This window comes from Gorilla gorilla, chromosome 18, assembly GCF_029281585.2.
Source record: "Gorilla gorilla gorilla isolate KB3781 chromosome 18, NHGRI_mGorGor1-v2.1_pri, whole genome shotgun sequence".
Lineage (NCBI taxonomy): Eukaryota > Metazoa > Chordata > Mammalia > Primates > Hominidae > Gorilla > Gorilla gorilla.
The window spans coordinates 4,239,557-4,263,604 of record NC_073242.2 but is presented as its reverse complement, the minus strand read 5'-3'; the positions used below and the strand labels follow the sequence as shown (position 1 = coordinate 4,263,604).

The 24,048-nt window shown below is 62.4% G+C and overlaps 3 protein-coding genes and 1 non-coding gene across 14 annotated transcripts in view; 2 read left to right on the top strand and 2 right to left on the bottom strand.

The window, feature by feature from the left end:
* Positions 1–3,628: 3,628 nt before the first annotated feature.
* On the top strand, positions 3,629–3,699 carry TRNAG-CCC (transfer RNA glycine (anticodon CCC)). The gene has a single exon. It is a non-coding gene; the product is annotated as a tRNA-Gly (tRNA).
* Positions 3,700–4,061: 362 nt separating this feature from the next.
* Positions 4,062–5,976, top strand: METTL26 (methyltransferase like 26). Of its 9 annotated transcripts, XM_055364838.2 has the most exons (6): positions 4,065–4,342; positions 4,662–4,824; positions 5,063–5,122; positions 5,449–5,516; positions 5,608–5,686; positions 5,761–5,976. In XM_055364838.2, exons 1-6 carry the CDS (start codon positions 4,146–4,148, stop codon positions 5,806–5,808), a joined length of 615 nt encoding a protein of 204 aa, XP_055220813.1. In that variant the 5' UTR covers positions 4,065–4,145; the 3' UTR covers positions 5,809–5,976. The 9 variants fall into 9 exon arrangements, with proteins under 9 accessions (XP_063555942.1, XP_055220818.1, XP_055220817.2 ...); XM_063699872.1 differs by lacking the exon at positions 5,449–5,516 and having other exon boundaries at positions 4,062–4,342; positions 4,662–4,952; XM_055364839.2 differs by lacking the exon at positions 5,761–5,976 and having other exon boundaries at positions 4,063–4,342; positions 5,342–5,516; positions 5,608–5,691.
* Positions 5,977–6,054: 78 nt separating this feature from the next.
* Positions 6,055–12,355, bottom strand: WFIKKN1 (WAP, follistatin/kazal, immunoglobulin, kunitz and netrin domain containing 1). Its single transcript, XM_055364804.2, has 2 exons — positions 10,304–12,355; positions 6,055–7,823 (listed from the first exon to the last, which is right to left on the bottom strand). The coding sequence occupies exons 1-2, from the start codon at positions 10,472–10,474 to the stop codon at positions 6,348–6,350; spliced, it is 1,647 nt and encodes a 548-aa protein (XP_055220779.2). The 5' UTR covers positions 10,475–12,355; the 3' UTR covers positions 6,055–6,347.
* Positions 12,356–12,471: 116 nt separating this feature from the next.
* Positions 12,472–24,048, bottom strand: part of RAB40C (RAB40C, member RAS oncogene family) — a 36,521-nt gene continuing 24,944 nt past the window's right edge. For all 3 annotated transcript variants that reach the window (XM_055364814.2, XM_063699863.1, XM_055364816.2), the window contains exons 3-7: positions 23,778–23,838; positions 22,786–22,846; positions 16,215–16,292; positions 15,618–15,840; positions 12,472–14,396 (exon numbers count right to left, since the gene is read on the bottom strand). In XM_055364814.2, coding sequence (XP_055220789.1) covers positions 14,116–14,396; positions 15,618–15,840; positions 16,215–16,292; positions 22,786–22,846; positions 23,778–23,838 — 704 coding nt within the window. In that variant the 3' untranslated portion in view covers positions 12,472–14,115. The remainder of the gene's footprint in view (positions 14,397–15,617; positions 15,841–16,214; positions 16,293–22,785; positions 22,847–23,777; positions 23,839–24,048) is intronic.

Below are 24,048 nucleotides of genomic sequence, written 5' to 3'. Positions count from 1 at the left end.
ACGCAGGCCTCCATAACAATTATTTCAGTGCAGAGTGGTTAGTTAAATATTAAAAGCTTAAAAAGCTGTCTAGGAGTGGTGGTTTACGCCTGTAATCCCAGCACTTTGGGAGGCCCAGGCAGGTGGATGACCTAAGGTCAGGAGTTCGAGACCAGCCTGGCCAATTTAGTGAAACCCCATCTCTACTAAAAATACAAAAAAAAAAAAAAAAATTAGCCAGGCATGGTGGCAGGTGCCTATAATCCCAGCTACTCCAGAGGCTGAGGCAGGAGAATCACTTGAACCTGGGAGACAGAGGTTGCAGTGAGCCAAGATCGCGCCACTACACTCCAGCCTGGGCAAAAGAGTGAGACTCCGTCTCAAAAAAAAAAAAAAATGCCAGGTGTGGTGGCACACACCTGTAGTCCCAGCTACTCGGGAGGCTGAGACAGGAGAATCACTTGAACCCAGGAGGTGGAGGTTGCAGTGAGCCGAGATCACATCACTGCACTCCAGCCTGGGCGACAGAGCAGGACTCTAAAGAAGAATAGCCAGTGCCCTTCTTCAAAGGCTGGAATGTAACAAAAGCCCACCAAGAGTTGTGCCCAGGCCTTTCCTGGGCCTTGAAGCGCAACAAGATAACAAAGGAATTCTTAATAGGACCCGTTTAGGATTAAACAAGTTTATTGGAGGTCTGAAGAAACTCTCCAGGCCTCCACAGACAAGTTTATTGGGAGCCCGAAGGAACTCCCCAAACCTTCATGATTTAGCAGGAAACAAGATTAAGTCAGTTTACTGAGGCTCCAGAGGAAGGTCTTCAGGACTCAGGCCTTAATTATAGATTAAAAGAAGTTAATCACTTGGCCGGGCACGGTGGCTCACGCCTGTAATCCCAGCACTTTGGGAGGCCGAGGCGGGCGGATCACGAGGTCAGGAAATCGAGACCATCCTGGCTAATACGGGGAAACCCCGTCTCTACTAAAAATAGTGAGCCCAAGATCGCGCCACTGCACTCCAGCCTGGGCAACAGAGCAAGACTCCATCTCAAAAAAAAAAAAAAAAGAAAAAAGTTAACCACTTATGTCTTCAGATGAATGCACACTTACACACAGACATCTAGGTTGGAAGGTACATAACCTCTGGAAAACTTTGTAATTTGACTTGGTCTGGTGATAATTTCCAGGCCTTCTCCTTGTAACTGGCTGCAGAAATAAAAACGCTCTTCCTCACCAGTTCATCTGCATCTCTTTACTGGGCCACGAGAAATAGCAGCCCAACTCAGTTTGGTCCAGGAACAAGAGGAGACTGCCTGTGCCGGCATCAGGGCCTGGCGTGTCCAGTGGCCCCCACATTCTCCAAGGAGAGGTCAGGGATGCTGTGGCTGAAAACGGAGCTGTGGCGGGTGGGCAGCAGGGCCCAGAGTCTTCCTGTCTAAATTTCCAAGCAAGCAACATGCACCACATGGAGGGGTGAGGGGAGGCCCTTGGTGGTGGGGGGGCCAGCCCGAGGAGCCCCCACCCCATGCGCTGGCCCTGCTTCTCCTCCCTTCTGGGAGCTCCAGGCTTACTGGGAGGCCCTCAGGGAAGCTTCTGACCCAGGTGTCTCTTGGCCCTGTACCCCTCCTCAGCATGGCTGAAGAGCTGAAGGAAAGATGTTTCCATCCCCAGCTGCCTTCTCTGCAGGGTTGGGCCAGGCCTGTGGCCCTCAGAGGGCAAAGGAGATGGCAAGCCACATCCAGGGAGGCCAAGCCTGAGATGCCCCCTAGGAAGGACTCCTCACGGACTCTTTTCTGCCTCCCAGCCCCACCCCTGCCCCCACCTTCCCCACTCCCCCAGTTCCCCTCCCCCCACCTGGCTCTGCCCTCCCCCCACCAGCATCGGGCAGCATGTCCTTCAAGGAAGGCCAGTGTGATCCCCGTCATCTCTGCAGCCTGCGTCCTGCCCCGGCTTCTCCCAGTGGCCTTCAGCGCAATCACTCACACAGGCCAGGGAGGCAGGACAGGGTGCTGGGAGGCCTGTGCACAGCCTGAGAGCATATGCTCCTGTGGAAGACCTGGCAGCAAGGACCAGCTGAGTTAGAGTGAGGGCGGTGCTGGGGAGGGAAACCCCATGTGGGGAAGGGCATAACTTGAGCTCACACAGGCTCCCGAAGGTGGCCCCCCACCCTTGGGGCCCACTGCAGGCGGCAAGGACAAGCTGGACTGGCCCAGAGCCCAGCAGCGCTAGCGGTTGCTTCAGCCATTGGTGGTCAAGCCACGAGGCCCAAACATCCAGCCCCAACAATAGGCCATATCTGAGGTCAGGCAACACTAAACCTGCCATGCGCTGGGCACTGTAGGCAGCTCCTGAACGCAGCTCCATTCAAGGGGGGAAGCAGGGAGGCCCAGAGAGACTGATCTCGGGCTCCTCTCTCCTGTGCCTAGGGAAGCCCAGGTGAAATCTAGGTGAAGAGAGGTGCCTGGGCCCCAGGAGAACCACTGGTCATCATAGGTCCCTCCTCCTGGGGCTCTCCTCGAGGTGGGGGTTGGGGGCAGGGTGCGCGTTGAAGGAGGCGCAGGGAAAGTGCTCAGCCCACAGAAAGAGAGACGGAGGCGGCCAGTCAGGCGAGGAAAGCGTGGGCTTGGGCCGGAGAGCGTGCTGCAGGGTCTGGCCAGTCACCACTACGGCGGACACCAACATCTCCTGGCAGGGCTGTCCCTGACCCCCGACTCCCTTGAACCCCCCATGGCCCGCGTTCCCAGTCCCAGACTGGCAGCCTGTAAGCCACTCTCCTGCCCTGAGCCACGTGACTGGCCCTCCCTGGTTTACCCCTTCCAACGTCCTCGCCCTAGCCAGAGCGATATGGGGTTCCCATTGGTGAAAAACGGCTCAGCAAAGGCGCTAAGCCAGTCCTGAATGCAGAGCCAGGCGCTCGGCACTTTCTGGAGAAGAGCCCGGCTCTGAGGCTGGGACCCCAACCCTCGGGCGCACATAAATCGCGGCCTGTGACTTGATTTCGGGGGTCACCGACCGACCCCTCACGCTATCCGTGGGCCCCGAGCTGGTGCTGTTACCCCAGTGTCACAGAGAAACCCTGGGGCATTATTCGTGCCCCTCCCGCAGACCGGCCAGTTCTGCAGGCTGGGACCGCCCGCCCCGCCCTCTGCCGCCCTCTGCCGCCTCTGCCGCCTCTGCCGCCTCTGCCGCCCCGGCCGCAACCCCGCTCTGGCCCCGCCCCAACCCGCCAGTCCACACTCATGTCCCGCCCCTCCCCTAGCCCCGCCTCCTCTCTGGGACCCGCCCCGATGTGGCCCCGCCCCTCCGGCAACCCCGCCCTAAACTCGGACCAACAGGGGGCCCCAGCCCAGCCCCGCCCTCTCCCCAGCCCCGCCCCGACAGGGCCTCGTCCCCATCGGCTCACGAAGGCCGACGGCTTCCACGGCTCAGGCCCGAATCGAGACTGTCCTCCAGCTCGCGTCCTTCACGCCCGCTCCTTCCCCTCCGGCACTGGGGGGCACCGCGAGACTCTTACCGTCGCGGTCCCGCCAGCTGGGTCCTCCTATGCAGTCGCCAGCTCCCTTGCGGTGAGCCCGGCGCCAGTGGTGGCGCATGCCCGGAGGACTTTCCGCGTCACAGTCTCTTGTCTTGGCGGGTGGTAGCTGTTTACGACAGCGCCGCTGGTGTAGTGGTATCATGCAAGATTCCCATTCTTGCGACCCGGGTTCGATTCCCGGGCGGCGCAGTTAGTTTTTTTTTCCCATTTGAACATCGAACTCTCGCTAACGCCAGAAATTTAAAAGTAGAGAAAACCCGAAACCAAGGGAAGGCGCCCAGTCTGGCGCAGCGCTGACACAAATTTCGGAGAGTGACACAGGTGCCCTGAAAACCCTGGACGGCCATGGGCGACAGGGTGCCTGAGCTGAGGCGCCTGTAAACCAGCAAGCCAAGCTCGCCGTTCAGTCCCCTGCCTGGGGCCGCCACACACCGCTAAGCCGCTCCCCACCGTGCCTCTGGCGACTGCGGGTCCTTTAACAGGACGCGCGCGTGCTCCTGGGAGTTGTAGTTTATCAGCTTCCGACGCGCCCCCGCGGCATCTGGACTACAGCTCCCGACGTGCCCCGCGGAAGCCCGGCCACCGCCCCCAACGCGACCCGCGCCGCGTCCCGGCGGGGAGTTGTTGCTGCCGCGATGCTGGTGGCGGCGGCCGCGGAGCGGAACAAGGATCCCATCTTGCACGTGCTGCGGCAGTACCTGGATCCGGCCCAGCGCGGCGTCCGCGTACTCGAGGTGGCCTCGGGCTCCGGCCAGCACGCAGCGCACTTCGCCCGGGCCTTCCCCCTGGCCGAGTGGCAGCCGTCGGACGTGGACCAGCGCTGCCTGGACAGGTGCGGCCCCCGGGGCGGCCACTTCTATCGGTGCGGCGGTCCGGGGCCTCAAGAGCCCACGGCCCACAGCCCCGGAGGAAAAGGATGCGGCTCGGGCTCTGAGGGTGCGGGGTGGGAGCCTGGGGGTGCCCCCGGGGCAGGCCCTAGCTGTGCGGCCCCCGCGGCTGCGGAAGTGGGTGGGCTTCGGGGTCCCCCTTCCCAGCCGCTTTGGCCTCCGCTCCTCAACGTGCCCCCCAGCCTCCCCTAAGAAAGTCTGTGGGGTCGTCGGAAAGGCGGGTGCGCAGGACTCGGCCCCCACCCAAGCGTTCGCCTCCTGCAGCATCACGGCCACCACGCAAGCCCAGGGCCTGACCAACGTGAAGGCCCCGCTACACCTGGACGTGACGTGGGGCTGGGAGCACTGGGGCGGGATCCTGCCGCAGTCGCTGGACCTGTTGCTCTGCATCAACATGGCCCATGTCAGCCCCCTGCGCTGCACGGAGGTCTGTGGGGAGCCCAGCATGGGTGTCTGCCGTGGCACCCCTCACCCTGCATGGGGGCAGCCGGGATGCCAGATTTGCCCCCATCACAGTCGGGGTGAAGGTCTCCAGCCTCCCCCATCACAGTCGGGGTGAGGGTCTCCAGCCTCCCCCATCACAGTCGGGGTGAGGGTCTCCAGTCTCAGGGCCTGGCTTCTGTTGGGGGCAGCACCTCACTGCCATCCTGTTCCCTACTCCCCAGGGGCTCTTCAGAGCAGCAGGACACCTGCTCAAACCCAGGGCCCTGCTCATCACCTACGGGGTGAGTGGGCCTGTCCATGGCGGGCCTCCCGCTCCCAGTCCTAGCTGCTCTCTCCTGCCCTACTGAGAGTCCTCCCTCCTGGGCTCCCTGCCCCCCCCGCCCAGCCACCAGCACGGCCTCCCCTCCACTTCCAGTCTGTACCCCTCCCTGGGTCACCTGCCAGCCTCCCTACCCCCTTGCCCACCAGGCTGGCCTTGGCTGACTCCCTCTTGGGGACAGGGAGGGGGTGCCCTTTCATTCTCCGAACCCCAGCCTGCAAGTTTGTCCCAGGCTCTCTGGGAAATACCCCGACCTTGGTCCAGTGGGCTGTGTCCCCATGCCCACAGCCCTATGCCATCAATGGGAAGATCTCCCCCCAGAGCAACGTGGACTTTGACCTGATGCTCAGATGCAGGTCAGAGCTAGTGGCGGGGGGTCTGGCTCAGGTGGCAGGTGGCTTGGGTGGCACCCCCCAGGCCATGACTCCATCTCCCCACCCTCTGCAGGAACCCAGAATGGGGGCTTCGGGACACAGCCCTCCTGGAGGACCTGGGAAAGGCCAGTGGCCTGCTCCTGGAGAGGATGGTAGGTGGGGGAGCGGGGGCCCAGGCAACCTCTCTAGGGGTTGAGGGCCGTCCTCCAGCAAAGCGTTTCTCCAGGTGGACATGCCAGCCAACAACAAATGCCTGATCTTCCGGAAAAACTAAGCCCCTCCTTCACCCCCGCACACCTGCATCCCTGCGGGAGGCTCTGTGAGGCACGAACCCTGCCTCCCTAGGCCGGACCTTGTGGACGACAGCCCCACCAAGTCTGTGCTCTCAGCCGCTGGCCGAAGGGCCCAGCCTGCTCAGAATAAAGCATGTCCTGCTGCTGGCTTGCTGGTGTCTGCCCCGCCTCCTCCTAGGAGCACCTTGTGAGGTTGGGTGGGAGACGGGGTCTCCTGTGGGGTCAAGGGCTTGGGACGTCCTGATCCTTGCTGCTGGAGCTCGGGCAGTGGGATTGGGGCCGAGACAGCTGCTGAGGCAGGATGGAGCTGGTTGGGGATGCAGGGGCGGACAGGCACTCCCTGGTGACCTTGTACCAAAGCCCAAGCCCCAGTGGGTGTCAAGGCCCCAGCGGAAACTGGCTGGGGATGGGGCACCTGGAAGGATGAGGGTCGCCCGACCAGCAGCAGCAAGCCAGGAGGTCTGGGGCACAGGGAGTGCGTTTATTCACCAGGACGGGGTGGCGCAGGCCCCTGCGGGGGCTAGTCCTGGAAGCGGTTGAGCAGCTCGCAGGCCTGCTTCTCCAGCAGCTCCAAGATCTTCTTGACGCGCTTCTCGCTGGCGGCGCGGACGTAGCTGCCGGCGTCCAGCACGGCCACGCCATCGCGCACCTCACCCATGATGACCAGCGGCCCGTCACCCTCCGTCATGTTGGGGCAGGGGCAGGCCCAGTCCATGCCACTCAGCGTCACCTCCAGGTACTTGGTGCCCAAGAACTTGAGGCCCATCTTGTCATCCTTGAGCACGTCCTCGAGCGCCACGCGGGCGATGCCGCCGGCGGCTTCGGGCTCCTCCAGCACCTCCGTGAGCCGCCCCACGATGGCAAAGTCGCTGCGGCACAGGCTCAGCGCCAGCTTGCTCCGGAGGCGGCAGGCACGGCAGGGCGGTGTGCGCGGCACGGGGCAGGCATCCTCGCAGCTCTCGCGGCTGTGGAAGTTGTTGCCGTTGCCCTCGCAGCCACCGTACACGAAGGGATGGCACTGCTGCAGCAGCGGGCTGTAGGCCCAGCGCGGCTCCCAGCCCCGGCAGGGGCCCTGCACGGCAGGCAGCACGCAGGCGTCGCCGGGGCCGCGGGCACAAGCCTGCTGGCATGCTTCGTAGGTCTCAAAGCCACGGGCCGCCCCATCACAGCCACGGGCCGGGAAGGTCATGCAGCCACCCCGCTGCGGGTCGTAGTGCCAGAGGACAAGGTGTGGGGAAGTGGGGCCCGTGCAGGCCTGCACATCCGGCAGGCACTCGGCCGGGGCTGGGATGCTGGGGGCTGCATCCCTGGCCGGCTCTCGCTGGACCACAGAGAGTGGGAAGTCAGCCCGCAGCAGCCCAGCGGCGTTGCGCGCGGTGCAGGTGTACAGGCCGGCGTCTTCGGGCCGCGCGTTGTAGAGCACCAGCTGCCCGATGCTGGTGACCACCACGTTGCCATACATCTGATCAGGGCGCATGATCAGGTTCTCCCGCTGGTGACTCTGCTTCTCCCAGGTCACAGCAGGCGGCGGGCGGCCGCTGACGTCGCAGTGGAGGCTGGCCGTACCCCCCACCTGCACCGCCTGTGGGGAGGGGCTGCTGTACAGGGCAGGAGGCATGGGCGCGGCCCCAGGTGTGGGGCGGGCAGTGGTCTCCGGCGGCCCCGGGCTGCTGGGCGGCCAGCTGAGCACGTGCTTGCAGGGCACGATGTGGAGGTGCAGGCCCCGCAGGCAGGCCTCGGCATCCATATAGCAGCGGTTGTAGTAGGTGAGGCCATCCGAGGCGCAGGTGAAGCTGGGCTCCTTCTCACAGCGGTCGCGGCAGCGGCACACGGGCTGCCCGTCCCAGATGTCGCAGTCCGAGCCCTGCTGTGGACATGCAAAGCCCTCGCAGGAGGCCGCTGTCGTGGGCGCAGCTGGGCTGCCGGGGAAGCGTGCTGCCACACAGCTGCGCAGTCCACACACGTTGATGCAGCACTTCTCAGCAGCCGCACAGTCCTGGGGATGGGGGACACTTAGGTGGGAGCCCCGATGCCCCCCGCCCGGGGGCTCTGGCTTGGCCCCTGCAAGGGGAGGCCCAGGTGGGGTAGCAGGGAGCCCCCCGCTCTGTGGCTGCCTCCAGGGCTGCCTCCCCAGGGACTCAGTGTCCTTTCCATCCTGTGTGAGGAGCCACCTCGCCAGAGGTGCCACCTGGCTTCACCTTCCAGAATCCTCACACCCACAAGCAAGTTCCGTTACTCTTTACGTTGTACAGACGAGGAAACTGAGGCCCAAGGAGGGCATACAGTGCTCAGGCCCACCCAGCAGGTGGTGCAGGCCAGGACAAAGGCTGGACATCGGCTGCAGCACCCCCACCACCATCTGCACTGGTCCCGGATGGAAGGAGGGTGGGAGGACAGGGAGGACAGTTGATGGAAGGAGAGGGTGGGAGGAGAGGATGGAAGGAGAGGGTGGGAGGAGTGGGTGGGAGGAGAGGGTGGGAGGAGAGGGTGGGAGGAGAGGGTGGGAGGAGAGGATGGAGGAGTGGGTGGGAGGAGAGGGTGGGAGGAGTGGGTGGGAGGAGAGGGTGGGAGGAGTGGGTGGGAGGAGAGGACGGAAGGAGAGGGTGGGAGGAGAGGGTGGGAGGAGAGGGTGGGAGGAGTGGGTGGGAGGAGAGGACGGAAGGAGAGGGTGGGAGGAGAGGGTGGGAGGAGAGGGTGGGAGGAGAGGGTGGGAGGAGTGGGTGGGAGGAGTGGGTGGGAGGAGAGGGTGGGAGGAGAGGGTGGGAGGAGAGCGTGGGAGGAGAGGGTGGGAGGAGAGCGTGGGAGGAGAGGGTGGGAGGAGAGGGTGGGAGGAGAGCGTGGGAGGAGAGGGTGGGAGGAGAGGGTGGAGGAGAGGGTGGGAGGAGTGGGTGGGAGGAGAGGGTGGGAGGAGAGGGTGGGAGGAGAGGGTGGGAGGAGTGGGTGGGAGGAGAGGGTGGGAGGAGAGGATGGGAGGAGTGGGTGGGAGGAGAGGGTGGGAGGAGTGGGTGGGAGGAGAGGGTGGGAGGAGAGGGTGGGAGGAGAGGATGGGAGGAGAGGGTGGGAGGAGAGGATGGGAGGAGTGGATGGGAGGAGAGGGTGGGAGGAGAGGATGGGAGGAGAGGGTGGGAGGAGAGGATGGGAGGAGAGGGTGGGAGGAGAGGGTGGGAGGAGAGGGTGGGAGGAGTGGGTGGGAGGAGAGGGTGGGAGGAGTGGATGGGAGGAGAGGGTGGGAGGAGAGGGTGGGAGGAGAGGGTGGGAGGAGAGGATGGGAGGAGTGGATGGGAGGAGAGGGTGGGAGGAGAGGGTGGGAGGAGAGGGTGGGAGGAGAGGGTGGGAGGAGTGGATGGGAGGAGAGGGTGGGAGGAGAGGATGGGAGGAGAGGGTGGGAGGAGAGGGTGGGAGGAGAGGGTGGGAGGAGAGGGTGGGAGGAGTGGGTGGGAGGAGAGGGTGGGAGGAGAGGGTGGGAGGAGTGGGTGGGAGGAGAGGGTGGGAGGAGAGGGTGGGAGGAGAGGGTGGGAGGAGTGGGTGGGAGGAGAGGGTGGGAGGAGAGGGTGGGAGGAGAGGGTGGGAGGAGTGGGTGGGAGGAGTGGGTGGGAGGAGAGGGTGGGAGGAGAGGGTGGGAGGAGTGGGTGGGAGGAGAGGGTGGGAGGAGAGGGTGGGAGGAGTGGGTGGGAGGAGTGGGTGGGAGGAGAGGGTGGCAGGAGAGGGTGGGAGGAGAGGGTGGGAGGAGAGGGTGGGAGGAGTGGGTGGGAGGAGAGGGTGGGAGGAGTGGGTGGGAGGAGAGGGTGGGAGGAGTGGGTGGGAGGAGAGGGTGGGAGGAGAGGGTGGGAGGAGAGGGTGGGAGGAGAGGGTGGGAGGAGAGGGTGGGAGGAGTGGGTGGGAGGAGAGGGTGGGAGGAGAGGGTGGGAGGAGTGGGTGGGAGGAGTGGGTGGGAGGAGAGGGTGGGAGGAGAGGGTGGGAGGAGAGGGTGGGAGGAGAGCATGGAAGGAGAGGCAGTGACAGGGTGGTGGGAGAAGAGGATGGGAGGAGTGGATGGGAGAAGATGGAAGGAGAGGCAGTGATGGGGTGGGAGAAGTGGATGGGAGGAGTGGATGGGAGAAGATGGAAGGAGAGGCAGTGATGGGGTGGGAGAAGTGGATGGGAGGAGTGGATGGGAGGAGTGGGTGGGAGGAGTGGGTGGGAGGAGTGGGTGGGAGGAGAGGGTGGGAGGAGAGGCAGTGACGGGGTGGGGGTGGTCGCCGAGGATGATGGTGCCCAGGGTGGAGGCACATGGGGAGCATGAAAGCTGGAGTGGGGAGGGCTCTTATTCTTAAGACAAATGAGGGCAATGATGGGGGGTGTCTCTGGGCCCCTTAAGAGGCCCAGACCCAGACCCCCCAGAAGTCTGGGGAGCCCAGGCAGAAGGTGGCACCTCCAGCAGGGTCTTGCCCAGGCTGGCTGCCTTGAGCCCCGGGACCCTGGCCCGACCACACTCACCTGGTCCCTGCTACACTCACGCTCACAGGTGCTCTGGGCGTCCACCCACAGGTTGGGGCTGAGCTGATTGGGGCACACGCCCGGGTGGCTCCCCGGCCCTGGCAGCAAGCCGGCCCCCGAGGTCAGCCGGAGGAGGAGCAGAAGCGGCAGGAGTGGACGTAGGGCGGGCATGAGGGCCACCGAGCCAGGGGGCCGGGGGGTGTGGCCACCAGCCCCTCCTCGGGCTCCACAGAGCCCAGCTTCCTGTAGGCATCCACCCTCCGGGCCTGTGGTCGGCGCCCCCACCAGGACCCCGGGGCTCCCTTTTGCCCCTGAGGCTGAAGCCTGCAGCAGATGCTTGTCCTGACACCCCTGCTGGGTGGGTAACAGGGTCTCCAAGTTCTCAGAGGCTGTCTGTGTGATGCTGGTTCCTCTCCAGCTTCAGCCTGGCTCCTCTGTCTGAACCGTGCGGGGGCTCCCAGGCCCTGGTCAGCACAGGGCAGAGGGGAGGAGGTTGGGGAGGGGCCAGAGGCCCATGAGCACAGAGCCACTGGCCATGAGGGTCACCGGGGGCGGAGAAGGCCTGGCTCTGGCTGGAGAGGGGGAGGGGAGGGGACCCTGTAACCTGAACCCCTTCCTCCATCCCTGGGCTGAGATCAGTCTCCTTGACGACCCTCAGTAGGGTGGGGGCAGGGCCAGCAGATCCCAGCTTTTGTCCCTGACGCCCTCTGGACCCCAGGCTCCTATGCCATGGGGGTGGCAGGCACAGGCCCTCCCTGCAGAGCGTGGCTGACCACAGCCTGGGTCCCCCAGGCCAGGTCCAGGCTGGCAACGGTCACGTGCATCCGGGTCGGGCCGAGGGATTCACTCCGCTCCAAGGTTTCTTCCCCCTCCATGGCTGTTTCAGGGGCACAGGGGTCTGCAGGACGCCCAGCACAGCCCGGCCTCCTCTGCTCTGCTGCCCCTGTTGGAGTGGGGCCCAACCCGGCAGGACTGCATTCCCAGAGACCCCATCCCTGAAACCAGGCTGCGGGCTTGGGGCTCAGGCCTGTCCCCAAGGCGGGGCAGGTGCAGCAGGAAGAGGCCTGTGGCCGCCACAAACATAAGAACAGCCCCAAACGCTGACGCTGGAGCCTCGGCCCACGCACCGTGCAGCCCTGGATGTGGCTCCCCGTGGGATGGCACCGCCCGAGGGAAGGCCAAGTGCAAGGGCGTCTGCAGCTGAAAAGAGCAAGTGTCCCAAGGCAACAGAGCCTTGCCCTGCCCCAGCCCCCCGTCGGCGAGGCACACATCCCCAGGCTGGCTTCTCTTCGCTGGGGAGGGCAGGGGGCTGGCCTGCCTGGCGCAGCAGGACAAAAGGCTGCCTGGAATCTACCCTTCCAAACCCTCTGTGGCTCCAGATGTCTGGGGCCTCAGGGAGTGGTTCTCTTGAGACCGGATGGGAGTGTCCCCCTGACCCTGTGTCTGACCTCTGACCGAGGAGGCAGGGTAAGAGGAGCCTGGTCTGGTCAGAATGAGACCCGGAGATGGCTCCAGGCGCCACAGTCCCTGCTCTACAAGGGGACCGGGGGTGGGCCCTGATAGCGTGGGGGTGGGGGTAGCTAGGCCAGACCCAGCAGCAGGCGGCTGGGCTGGAGCTGCCAGGGAGGGGCTTAAGGCCCGGACATGCCCACGAAACAGCACAGGGAGGCACCTGAGCCAGAGGCTGTGGTCCCTGTACCAACTGGAGTGCCCCGTTCCAGCTCAGCTGTGACCTCTGGGGCGTCCACACCCCCCTGGGCCGGGCATAGCAGGCACCAGATTGGCCAGCGTGCAGGCGGCTCTCTGCTGACGGGGCCGACTGACTGGAGGACCCGGCCCTCTGGAGTCCTGCTGCTGTTGGGGACAGTCCACCCCAGGCCATCTGCTGCCGGGGACTGTGAGCGGGGGCTCAGCACAGCCCAGCTGGGATTCCATCCACCGGGAAGAGGAGAATGGCCGTGACCAGGCCCAGCTGCTCCAGCCCAGCTCCAGCCCTCACTTTGAGGCGAACCCAGCCAACCGCGGCAGGTCAGCCCGGTCAGCGCAGGGAACAGCAGGCAAAACAAAGGCCAGAGGTCAGTTTGCCAGGTATGAAGCAGCACTGGCCCCTGGCACGGGGCACCGCCACTGCCAGACCCACCCCACCAGACACAGCAAAACGTGGGGACCACAGCTGAATTACATTTACTGTACAAAGAACGGTTCGCAAAGAACCAGGAATGGCGGAGTGTCTAACAGCAGTGCCGGTAGTGTTGATGCCGTGAATGCAGGACCATCCAGGTCCTCAAAGTGTGTGAGGTTTGTTCATAATCCCAAACAAGGGCCCTGCTGGCAGCAACAGGACAGGTGGGGCCAGGACAGGGAAGGTGGAGCAGGAGGCCAGTGTCTTTGGGGGCTGTGGCAGGGCCGCCTGCCTGGGGTTCCCTTACTCATCTGGTAGTTCACGCAGGCCACAGCCCTCATCTCCCTGGAATGGGCCATGGGGCGAGTCCACTGGTGCCCAGTAACACCCTCCGTGGGACCACCTTGGGAAGCATGTGCCGCGGAGTCCACCACGGGGGGGTCCTGGGTCCCGGGAGGGCTCCTTCTGCGTGCTGGCCATGTTGTGCCGCACGGCCTGAGGACAGGAGGTAGAGGTGAGCACCAGTGCTGTGGGCAGGCCCAGGCGACGGCAACCCTGCAGAGGGGCTGCTGGGGCAGGCATGGGCAGAAGCACTGGGTGGAGGAGCAGCCAATGGCTTCAGGAGAGAGGTGGCCGGCCCTGCGTGCCTGGGGCTCAGCATGAGCGCCGGGCTGGTGGGCCTTTGAGGAGGGGCCTAGCCTCCCGAGACCCCCAGGTGGACATGGACGTGGACGAGGTGGTTCCAGGCACGTCCCTAAGAAGGTCAGGATGGTTCTGATGCCGTGCAACCTCACAGGAGAGCTGCAGCTGTGGGGACCCCAGGGCCAGCGACAGAAGCTGCCGAGAACAGGAGGCTGCACGCAGGTGTCCGGGGTCTGTACCGCTGCCCATCGAGTATTCCTAAGTCTACAGATAGCTCTGCACTCTCCAGGGTGGGCGAGATGATCTGAGTTTTGAGTGGTCAATGTCCCCGAAGGTGTCACATCACAGCAGGAAGGTTCTCAGCCCCATGTGGGGAGGGATTTGGGGAGCAACAAAAGTGTGGGCTCCCAGGTGCACCTCCTTTCTCCCCTCTCCTGAGTGCTGCTTGGGCTCTGACCACAGGACCACACCCTCCATCCCGTGGGAGCCAGGGACCAGGTCACCCAAGCTTCCAGAGGGAGCACCGGCCCTGTCTGCTCCCCCGGCCTCTGGGCAGCCCCGCCACTCGCAGTGCATGAATTCACAGGATGCCTTGCCATCGCGGCTGCGAATCCCCTCTCGAGGAGTCCCAAGTGCGTCCCCACAGCTGGCGTGGCCATGAAGTCACCAGTGCACCACCACCGGGCCACACCCAGGCTTCCCTGAAGGCCCCTTAAAAATGTACAAAAAAGTGAAGTGTTCTCTATATAAATAAGAAAGGCCAACCAGGTTCCCCGCCGGTCGAGCCCAGGCAGCTGGGGAGGCCCGGCTTGTTTCAGACCAAGATTCCCGGAAGCACCAGCAGCCCAGCCGCGCCCCCTCCTCCCGCCTGCCGCGCGTGGTCCGTGCATGCTCCTCCTCGCACCCGGCTCAGGTGTGAGGAAAGCCCGGCGCTTCTGAGGCAGCTGTGTGGACAGTCTCCACGCAGGCGGCACTGGCCTGGCGTCCAGCCAGGAGTGTCCAGCTCGAGCCCTCCTGGCATCTGCACAGGCGGCCCCGCCCGTCCCCGCTAGGAGATCTTGCAGTTACTCCGCGAGCAGTTCTGGGGGGGGCTCTGGGGTGGGCGGATGGACTTGGACCTCTTAAGGCTGTTGCCCTTGCTGCCGCCGCCCCCGGCCCCGCTGGCCAGGGAGTAGGAACGGCCGTGCATCATGACCGCGTTCATGCCGTTGGCCATCGAGAAGGACTTGAGGTGGCTCTTGATGGTGACGGGCAGTGGAAGCTTGTCGATGAGGTGCACGGGGGTGCAGGAGACGATGGCCCGGCAGCAGAGGTCCTGCAGGCTGAACACTGTGGGGCAGAGGGGGTGTCAGACCATGGGGCTGTGGGGGGGAGGCCCTGTGCAGGGAGACCTGAGGTGCCCAAGAGAAGCCTGGCGGGGTCTCCACACTCCTAGAGGTGTTCCCAGGCGGGGCTCCTGGAGGACCTCGACGCCCAAACTTCTCTGCCCAGCACAGATGTGTCCACTGGCACCCCATCCCCTGCCTTGCTCCCTAAAGCCAGGCACGCTGGGCGGTGCTGCTGCGGGGCTTCCAGAGGCTGCTCTGCCCAGTTCCTGGCCTGGATAACGCAGCTCCCAGTGTGAGGGCTGCGTGATCTGGCCCTTCAAGCGTCCTGACTCATCCCCTAGAGCGGGGGAGCGGGCGTCCTGACTCATTCCCTAGAGCACTCGCTCGTTCTTTTGTTTTGTTTTTTGAGACGGGTCTCGCTCTGTTGCCAGGCTGGAGTGCCGTGGCGCAATCTCCGCTCACTGCAACCTCCGCCTCCTGGGTTCAAGCGATTCTCCTGCCTCAGCCTCCCGAATAGCTGGGACTACAGGCGTGCGCCACCACGCCCGGTTGATTTTTGTATTTTTAGTAGAGACAGGGTTTCACCGTGTTGGCCAGGCTGGTCTCGAACTCCTGACTTCAGGTGATCCACCTGCTGCGGCCTCCCAAAGTGCTGGGATTACAGGAGTGAGCCACCGTGCCAGGCCCGTGCTTCCTCTTAAGAAGGACAGTGACACCGTCAGCCACCCTCTCTCTGTTCAGCGGTGAACCCTGCTGGGAGGCACCACAAAATCAACAGTACCACCTCCCTGAGGGGGGGCTTCATGGGAGCCTCTGATCAAGGACGTGGCCACCCAGGAAGAGCAGATGACACAACACAAAGCTGCAGGCACGGCTCCTGTGCTCCCCTGACAGCAGGACCAGCCCCGGAACCAGGAAGGAGCGAGCACACACTGCCCACACCAGCAATGCCAGGGACCCACAGGCATGGCAGAGTGCAGCGGCCACGGCGGCACCCTGAGGGGGGGTCATCAGCTGCTCCTGTGCCCCCCAGTGCTGCCGCCTCTCCCCCGAGGCTGCTCTTACCAAGTCACTGACCTGCCGCCGGCCGAGCCCCTACTGCGCGTTGCCAAGGGACCTGCCTGAACCTCCCTCACTGGCCCCCTGGCCCCCCTCAGCCTCCATGTGATCAGGGCAGCCCAGGTTCGGGGACCTCAGGGCTGGCCGGCACCGGCCCACCCACCTCGGTTGGGCCTCCAGATTTTCTCCATGCCGTGCCGCATGAGCACGATGCGGGACAGCTCCGTGAAGGACTCGATGACATTGAAGTTGCACAGAGGGCTGACCTCAAAGAAGGTCATGCAGTTCTTCTCTGCGTATGCACGGGCCTGCTCCGTCGGGACCTGCCGCTTGAAGGCCAGGTGCAGCCGGTTTCCAACCAAGATCCGGGGGACTCCGGGTGCATGCTGGGGGCACAGAACTCAGCAGACGCACAAACGCAGGGTGCCACCCACCCCTCAGCCGCAGCAGGGCCCGCCCTCACTGTCTGGACTATGATGGGGTGAGGGCCGTGGGAGGTCAAGGTGGGCAGAGCCCAGGGCTCAGGCCCTACAGTGCAGGCCCTTCCGGGTGGCCCCGTAGCTCCTGGTCTTGCTGGGCTCCACGCCCGGCTGTCATGTGCACAGTGACCAGCATGCCCAGGCGTAGGCCGTGGGACAGTGCAGGGTGCAGAGCCGGGGCCACAGGAGGGGCGGCAGGCGGGAATCCAGAGCCTACCCGGGGCCCAGGTACCTCCATCCAGCCTGCCTTCCCCGGGAGGGCTCCCCGGACCCAGGCCTACCTCATCGATCTCCTTGATCCAGCGGTCGATGCCGTCAAAGGACCAGCGGTTGGTGATGTCATACACCAAGAGGATCCCCTGCAACAGAGACTTGGGGGTCACCAGGGGTCACTGACACGCATGGCCAGCCCAGGCCCAGGGACGCTCAGGTGCAGGGGCCTCAGTTCCCGGGCAGGGCCAAAGATGCTTATTACTTGGCGGATGGGCAGATGAACCATACCCTCCACACACAGCTGGTGCAGCCCTGCCCCTCACCCCTGCCCTCACCTGGCAGGACTGCAGCAGGGGGGTGGGTGCCTTCCATGGTGTCAGAAATGCCGCTTCCCCTCCCTCCCCTGGAGCCATCAGCCTGTGGAAGTTTCCTGGGCAGGCAGATGAGGGGTTCTGGCAGCTGGGGGACGTGCAGCTGTGGAAGCTAAGTGTCCTCTCGGCCAGTCCATCAGTGAATCCCCCCGGGAGTACCTGGGACAGAGCTGAGTGGGGGCATTTCTGAGTTTTCCAACCTAAAACTTGCAGAGCAGAATGCCAGTCCCTCCAGGACAGTTTCTGTGAAGCTCCCCCAGCCAGGCAGAGCAGGTTTTGCCACGGGGACTTTTCGCCACATCCCTTAGAGACCAATTACTTGGAGCTCAGCTCTGGGCTGTTTCCACCTGCCCTAAATATCTCGGCAGTGACAGTCATGGCTCTCCAGCAGCACAGGGGAGCACGCTGCTCACACTCAGAGCCCTGTCGGGCGAAACGGTGACATCACAGGCCCATTCCCCTATGCCCGCCTCTCCCCAACGTCCACTCCCACCCTACAATTCTGCAACGAGATCCAGCCAATGAGCTGTGATCCACCCTACTTCCTAGGCTGACTAAACCTTCACGTAGTGGAAGAGCCTATCACACAAGGGGCTGAGGCTGAAAGAAGAGGGCACTGTCCATCTGAAAATTAGGGTTTTTAGAGCCTCTTAGAACCATCTTTCCATATCTGGAAGACTCAAGTGTAGCCCCAGGTCCTGTTTAGAACAAGGTTGACATTACTAAGCTCCCAGGGCGAAGGCCTTGCTCAGGATGGAGCGATAGCTCAGGAAGGACACCTCTTGCTGAGGGAGACCCTTCGAGGCCAGAGATGGCCAAGTCAGTCTGGTGGGCGATAAATGATAAGATTCAGAATAAACGAATGCACACCCAGGGGTTAACCCTGGAGGTTGGGGCACAGGGACTGGGGCTGGCTCATTTGCTGCTGGGGGAGGTGGAGAGACTGGGGAGTGGGCCACCAAAGCGTACAACACAGCCCACTCTCCCGAGTGGCAACCTCCCGCATGGCAACCTCCCACATGGCAAGACCACAACTCGGAAGTAACTGAGGATGTGTGTCACAGTGGCGCTGATAACAACGACAAGCCAGACACAAATTAAATGTCCAGACTCAGGGGACAGCTGAGTAAGCGGCAGTGAAATGTACCGTGCAGATGCTGAAGACAGCAGCAGCGCATGTAAAAGCGTGCATGCTGGCCAAGGAGAGGTGTGCAACCCAGGTGAGGTAATAACGCAGGTCCCAGCACTGCGGATGGCATTTTCTTTTTTTTTGAAACAGGGTCTCACTCCGTCAGCCAGGCTGGGGTTCATGCAGTGGCACGATCATGGCTCACTGCAGCCTGATATTCTGAGCCTCAGCTTCTTGAGTGGCTGGGAATACAGGTGTGAACCACCACGTCTGGCTAAGTTTTTTAAAACATTTTTTAGAGATGGGATCTTGCTGTGTTGCCCAGGCTGGTCTTGAACCCCTGGCCTCAAGTGATCCTCCTGCCTCAACTTCCTAAAGTGCTGGGATAAGAGGTGTGAGCCACTGTGCCCAGCCCAGCATGATTTCTTTTTTTTTTTGAGACGGAGTCTCACTCTGTCGCCCAGGCTGGAGTGCAGCCGCACCATCTCCGCTTCCGGGTTCACGCCATTCTCCTGCCTCAGTCTCCTGAGTAGCTGGGACTACAGGTGCCCGCCACCATGCCCGGCTAATTTTTTTGTTTTTTTTTTAGTAAAGACAGGGTTTCACCGTGTTAGCCAGGATGGTCTCGATCTCCTGACCTCGTGATCTGCCCACCTCGGCCTCCCAAAGTGCTGGGATGACAAGCGTGAGCCACCGCGCCCGGCCCAGCGTGATTTTTAAAAAGAAAAGTATAAACACACAACACATTACACTGAAGAAGTTTATATGGACATAAAACAAATGCTAAAAGGCTGGAGAGGAGTAACTTTTTATGCTGACCTGTTTTCTGTGGCAAACACCCCTATTCGCATGGAACCGAAAACTCGAGAAGGAGAGCAGAAGGCCCGCCTCCCGGCTGATGGGCTGCCTCAGGCTCCAAGTGTGCTGTGAGGCGGAGGGGGAGGCCCTGGCCACACCTCCTGGCTGCTGCCCTGAGCAGGCCCCCACTTCCTGGGATGGCCATGTCTGAGGAGCAGGGGTTACGGGCAGGGGCGATGGCACAGGAGGACCCGGAGGCTTGCTCCGGCGGGGGTCACAGTGAGGCCGCAGGGACCCAAATGACCACGGAGTGAGAAACCAAAAGGAGACTCTCGGTGACCAGCAGCCGCCTAACGAACGGCACCCTAAGCACCCTCAGCTGCGTGTCTCCAGGGGGCAGAGCACGGGGCAAACAGACTCTTCCACTACCTTCTGTTTTCTAAAAATGATCTGATTTTTAAAAAACTGGCGACTTTGGCCGGGCACTGTGGCTCACGCCTGTAATCCCAGCACTTTGGGAGGCCGAGGCAGGCGGATCACAAGGTCAAGAGATGGAGACCATCCTGGCCAACATGGTGAAACCCCGTCTCTACTAAAAATACAAAAATTAGCTGGACGCGGTGGTGCACACCTAGTTCTAGCTACTCGGGAGGCTGAGGCAGGAGAATCGCTTGAACCCGGGAGGCGGAGGTTGCAGTGAGCGGAGATCGCGCCACGGCACTCCAGCCCTGGCGACAGTGCGAGACCCGTCTCAAAAAACAAAACAAAAGAACGAGCGAGTGCTCTCGGGAATGAGTCAGGACGCGCGCTCCCCCGCTCTAGGGGATGAGTCAGGACGCGCACTCGCCCTGCTCCAGGCCCCTCTAGGAGCCGCCCTGACAGTCAGTTTCCTCAGCGTCTACAGACGTGTCCACGGTGCCGCTCGTGCCGCGCGGGCGGGGTCAAGGGGGTGGAGGCACTTGCGCTGCTCCCACCGGCACGCCCTGAGCTCAGGCGCAGCGCCCCCGCCTGCTCGTGAACTGGTACTGCGCCGGCTCTTGGGTAACGGTGGCAATATGCATCTGAGCACGTTTACACCTTTTTTTGATCAACTCGACCTACACGATAAATTCCCAGAAGTAGAACTGCTGGGCCTAAGAGTCAGTGTCCTTTTTGCTATCATTTTTTACTGAGCTGTAACTTACAAAGCACAAAATACAAAGATCCGAGGTTTGAACATTTTGATGAATTTTGACAAACACATGCCCCTTCCACCCATGTGGCTGAAGCTCCCAAGGTACCGCCAGCGAGAGTGAAGCCCTCCTCCTGCATCCCTGCACCCAGGCTCTGCCCAGGAGCAAGTGACATGTAAAATGGGAGCTACTGCCAAGCCGTGCCCACTCACGTCCACCCGCCCACCTGTGTGCGGAGAAGCCAGCAGCACGTGTGCCTCCCGTACCACGCTCCACATAAACCCCCTCTCAGGGAAACAAACCCACACCTTTGTCCTGAAGGAGACATGGCACTTGGCCACAGCCTTCCTGGCACTAAGCCCGCTGACCCCAAATTCTCAGCTAAACGGGATGGCACATCCCGTCAGCCACACTGCAGTTACAAGGAGCCTGCCCCACCCTCCACACACCAAGGGACCCGCACCTGGGTGACCCACTCATCCCACCAGCGGGTTGTGGCACCCGCTTCTGAGAGGGGCCGTCTCAGATCACAGCAACAGAATATGCAAACACGACCATGAAGTCTAGGGAGCCTGGCCTTCGGCGGCATGTGAAGGGCCTCGCGGGAAGAGCCACCGGACTGCTGCTGTGTGACAGGTGACAGCAGCAGGGAGTGGCCAGTGGCCTTTGCTGGTGCCATCTGCAAGACCCAGGCCGTGGGGACCTTCCAGGCCTCTCCACTCTCAACGGAGGGAGGCAGAGTGACAAATCCCGGCTGGGACAGACAGTCCTTGCTAGTCTGTGTCTCATCAGGAGCGGCGGGAGAAACCCTGCTGCAAATCTGGGCTCTGCACCTCGGCTGGATGCACCCACACCTCACCGCTGCTCACCAGGCAGGAGAGACACAGGACAGGGCTGGGCTCCCGGGGTGGCCCAAATGCTCAGTCATGGCGGTCAGAGGCCCGCCTGGAGGCTCAGGTGCTTCTCCCGGGGCAAGGAAGCACCTGGCACCCTCAACCCAGGACCAACATGTGCACCTGGGTCTGTAACCTGCTCCCTCGCATGTGGAAAATGACAGCTAAGAATTTCCAGAGTTAACAAGACAAAACAAAGACATAACCGGTTGTGCCAGATGCTTTGGAAAGAACACGGAGATGATAACAGAGCTTGCTTTCCAGGACCTCAGCCTGGCAAATGCAGAGCTTATGAACTGCTTTTTTCTTTTTTAGTTCTCATGCAGCTGAACAGAAATCACGACTGTGCTGGCCTCGTGTCCCACAGACCTCCCTGTGTGGGAGCTGGGATGCCTGCGGTGGAGCCCGTCGGGGGGCGGGGGTCTGGGATGCCTGCGGTGGAGCCCGTCGGGGGGGGGTGGGATGCCCGCGGTGGAGCCCGTCGGGGGGGGGGCTGGGATGCCCATGGTGGAGCCCATCGGGGGGGCTGGGATGCCCGCGGTGGAGGCTGGGATGCCCGCGGTGGAGCCCGTTGTGGGGCGGGGCTGGGATGCCCATGGTGGAGCCCATCGGGGGGGGCTGGGATGCCCGTGGTGGAGCCCGTCGGGGGGGGCTGGGATGCCCGCAGTGGAGCCTGTCAGGTTCAGCCTCCCTGCTGCCTTTTCCAGTATCTCCCCAACAACCCTTTATTGTCATCCGACATAACTGCGCCCCATATTTTTTAATACCAAAATAGTATATGTTTATTGCAGAAAAATCACGAAATACTTAAAAGCAAAAGGAAGACAAGAAGGCATTTTTGTTGATGTAAATCACCCACACAGCTCCTCCTTTTTTTTTGAGATGGAGTTTCACTCGTCGCCCAGGTTGGCGTGCAATGGCACAATCTCGGCTCACTGCAACCTCCACCTCCTGGATTCAAGCGATTCTCCTGCCTCAGCCTCCTAAGTAGCTGGGATTATAAGCGCCCGCCACCATGCTTGGCTAATTTTTGTATTTTTCGTAGAGATGGGGTTTCACCATGTTGGCCAGGTTGGTCTCCAACTCCTGACCTCGTGATCTGCCTGCCTCAGCCTCCCAAAGTGCCGGGATTACAGGCGTGAGCCACCGCACCGGCCCCAGCTCCTCTTTTAATAGCAGGCAGGGCCCATGGAACGCATCCTCGAGCCTGCCCGTCTTCCACCTGCCAGCTCCGCGCATCACGGCCATGTCACTCCAGTTCTCACAGGGACGGCACGGAGCCTGCAGGCCCTTCTGCTCCCATGAGGGAGCTGCCAACATCTCCGAGGGAACTCCCAGGACAGGGTGCGACCCAGCCCGCCCTGGCGTCCTTCCCACCCACCGCCAGCAGGTAGAAGACATCAGAGCCAACACCGACTACACTTCAGTGTAGAAACAAAAGGAAATGAGCTTGCCAGGGGACGAAGCTCCAGTGTCCATCCCCCTCTCACCTGGGGCAGCTTCCTGCGCAGAGTGGACCCACCTGAGCCAGAAGCTGCCTGGCACAGACCTGAACCTTCCCCCCAGAAGGATCCAGACCCAGACCCAGGCGGCCTCCCTGGGCCCACATGGGGGGCTCCAGGCTCATGAACTGGCCCTGGAGGGGCTCTCCTGGCTCTTCCAGAACTCTCAGGGGCATCACAGACAAGACGGACCCGCTCGAATCCCTCCCACTGAAGCAGCAACAACAGTGGCCATGACAGGTCTGTTTACATGGGCTTCACATCCTTGCCCTCCTTCCGGCCTCACATTCGCCAGCAGATCCAGTCAGCACAAAAGCGTGCTTGGGGGCCCAGAGGAGACACAAACGAGGGTGGCCAAGCGCACCCACCACACCTGCACACACACTGCACACATGGCCCCAGTGCCCCCGCCAGACCTGTGCACATGCCTGCACACACACATGGCCCTGAGTGCACCCACTACACCTGTGCACACACACAGCTCCAAGTACACCCACCGCGCCTGCACTCCCAGCTACTGGGGAGGCTGAGGCAGGAGAATCGCTTGAACCCGGGAGGGGGAGGCTGCAGTGAGCCGAGATTGTGCCATTGCACTCCAGCCTGGGTGACAGAGTGAGGCTCTGTCTCAAAACAAACAAATAAACAAACCAATGTGAAAATATCCTTATAAAGAAAGAAAGTGCTTGGGAGTTTGACAGGACAACAACTCACATTCAGAAAGAACCAGGAGAAACATCCTTTGAAAAGCAACGGAAAGAGCAGTGCTGGTCTTACCTGAGCGCCCCTGGAGTAGGACCTGAAGATGGTGCAGAACCGGCCCTGGCCCGACGTGTCCCTGAAACATACGGGGAGGGGACGGGCCGGGACTGTGGTCCCTGTGAGAGGCTCACCTCCTGCCCTCCTCTGCCGACCCACCTGGATGTCCTGTGGGGAGCGGGGCGGCCAGGACAGGTGCCATTGAGGCTGTGCGAAGCGGCTTCGTCTGCACAGGTCACAGCAGCCTGGCGCCGTGCCGCTGAGCCAGGCAGGCAGCAGAAGGGGCCCCCGCCCACCTGGGGAGTGAGCAAGCTCCCCACATGAGCCTGGGAGCTCCAGGAGATTGTCCTGCCAGGCTGGGGAACCCCAACCCTGTGGACATTCACGTCTCATCAACGCTGACGTTCTGGGAAATGCTTCTTTTTTTTCTTTTTTGAGACGGAGTCTCGTTCTGTCACCCAGGCTGGAGTGCAGTGGTGCAATCTCAGCTCACTGCAACTTCTGCCTCCCGGGTTCAAGTGATTCTACTGCTTCAGCCTCCTGAGTGGCTGGGACTACAGGCGCCTGCCACCACACCTGGCTAATTTTTGTATTTTTAGTAGAGATGGCGTTTCACCACGTTGGCCAGGCTTGTCTTGGACTCCTGACCTCAGGTGATCCTCCTGCCTCGGCCTCCCAAAGTGCTGGGATGACAGGCGTGAGCCACCACACCCGGCTGGGAAATGCTTTTTAAGGTGAAGCCGACAGAAGGGGAGGGAAGGGGCTCACAGCCACCACGGAATCAGGTCTCCCGGGGCAGGAGGGGAGCTGGGATCTCTAGGGACACAGTGCCCCCAGACTGTCTTTTGCCTGTTGGAGTAAAATCCATTCTGTGTTTAAACAGGGGCTGTGTAAGTGGCTCTTCCAAGTGAAATGCAAACAGGACGCTTTCCCGTTTCTCTAAGGGTTCTGTTCTCCCTTTGGCATTCGTGTCCTCACCCAGGAACTGAAGTGCCGCAGCCCCAACTCACCAGAGCTCCAGCTTCACGCGCCGGCCGTCCAGCAGGATTGTGGTGGTCTTGTAGTCGATCCCTGCGAGGAAGCACAGGGCGCTGAGGGGACGCGCCACTCCTGGAGCGAGCGCCCGCGAGACCAGCCTCGGCCACTGGCCTCCCAGGGCCAAGACCCACGCAGAAGTGGAGAAGCAGCTCCCCCACAATCAGCCAGTGGGGCAGGGGGCAATCTCGGGGCTCTGGCCCAGCAACCCAGGCCTGCCCACTTCTGCACACGGGCCAGGGGCAA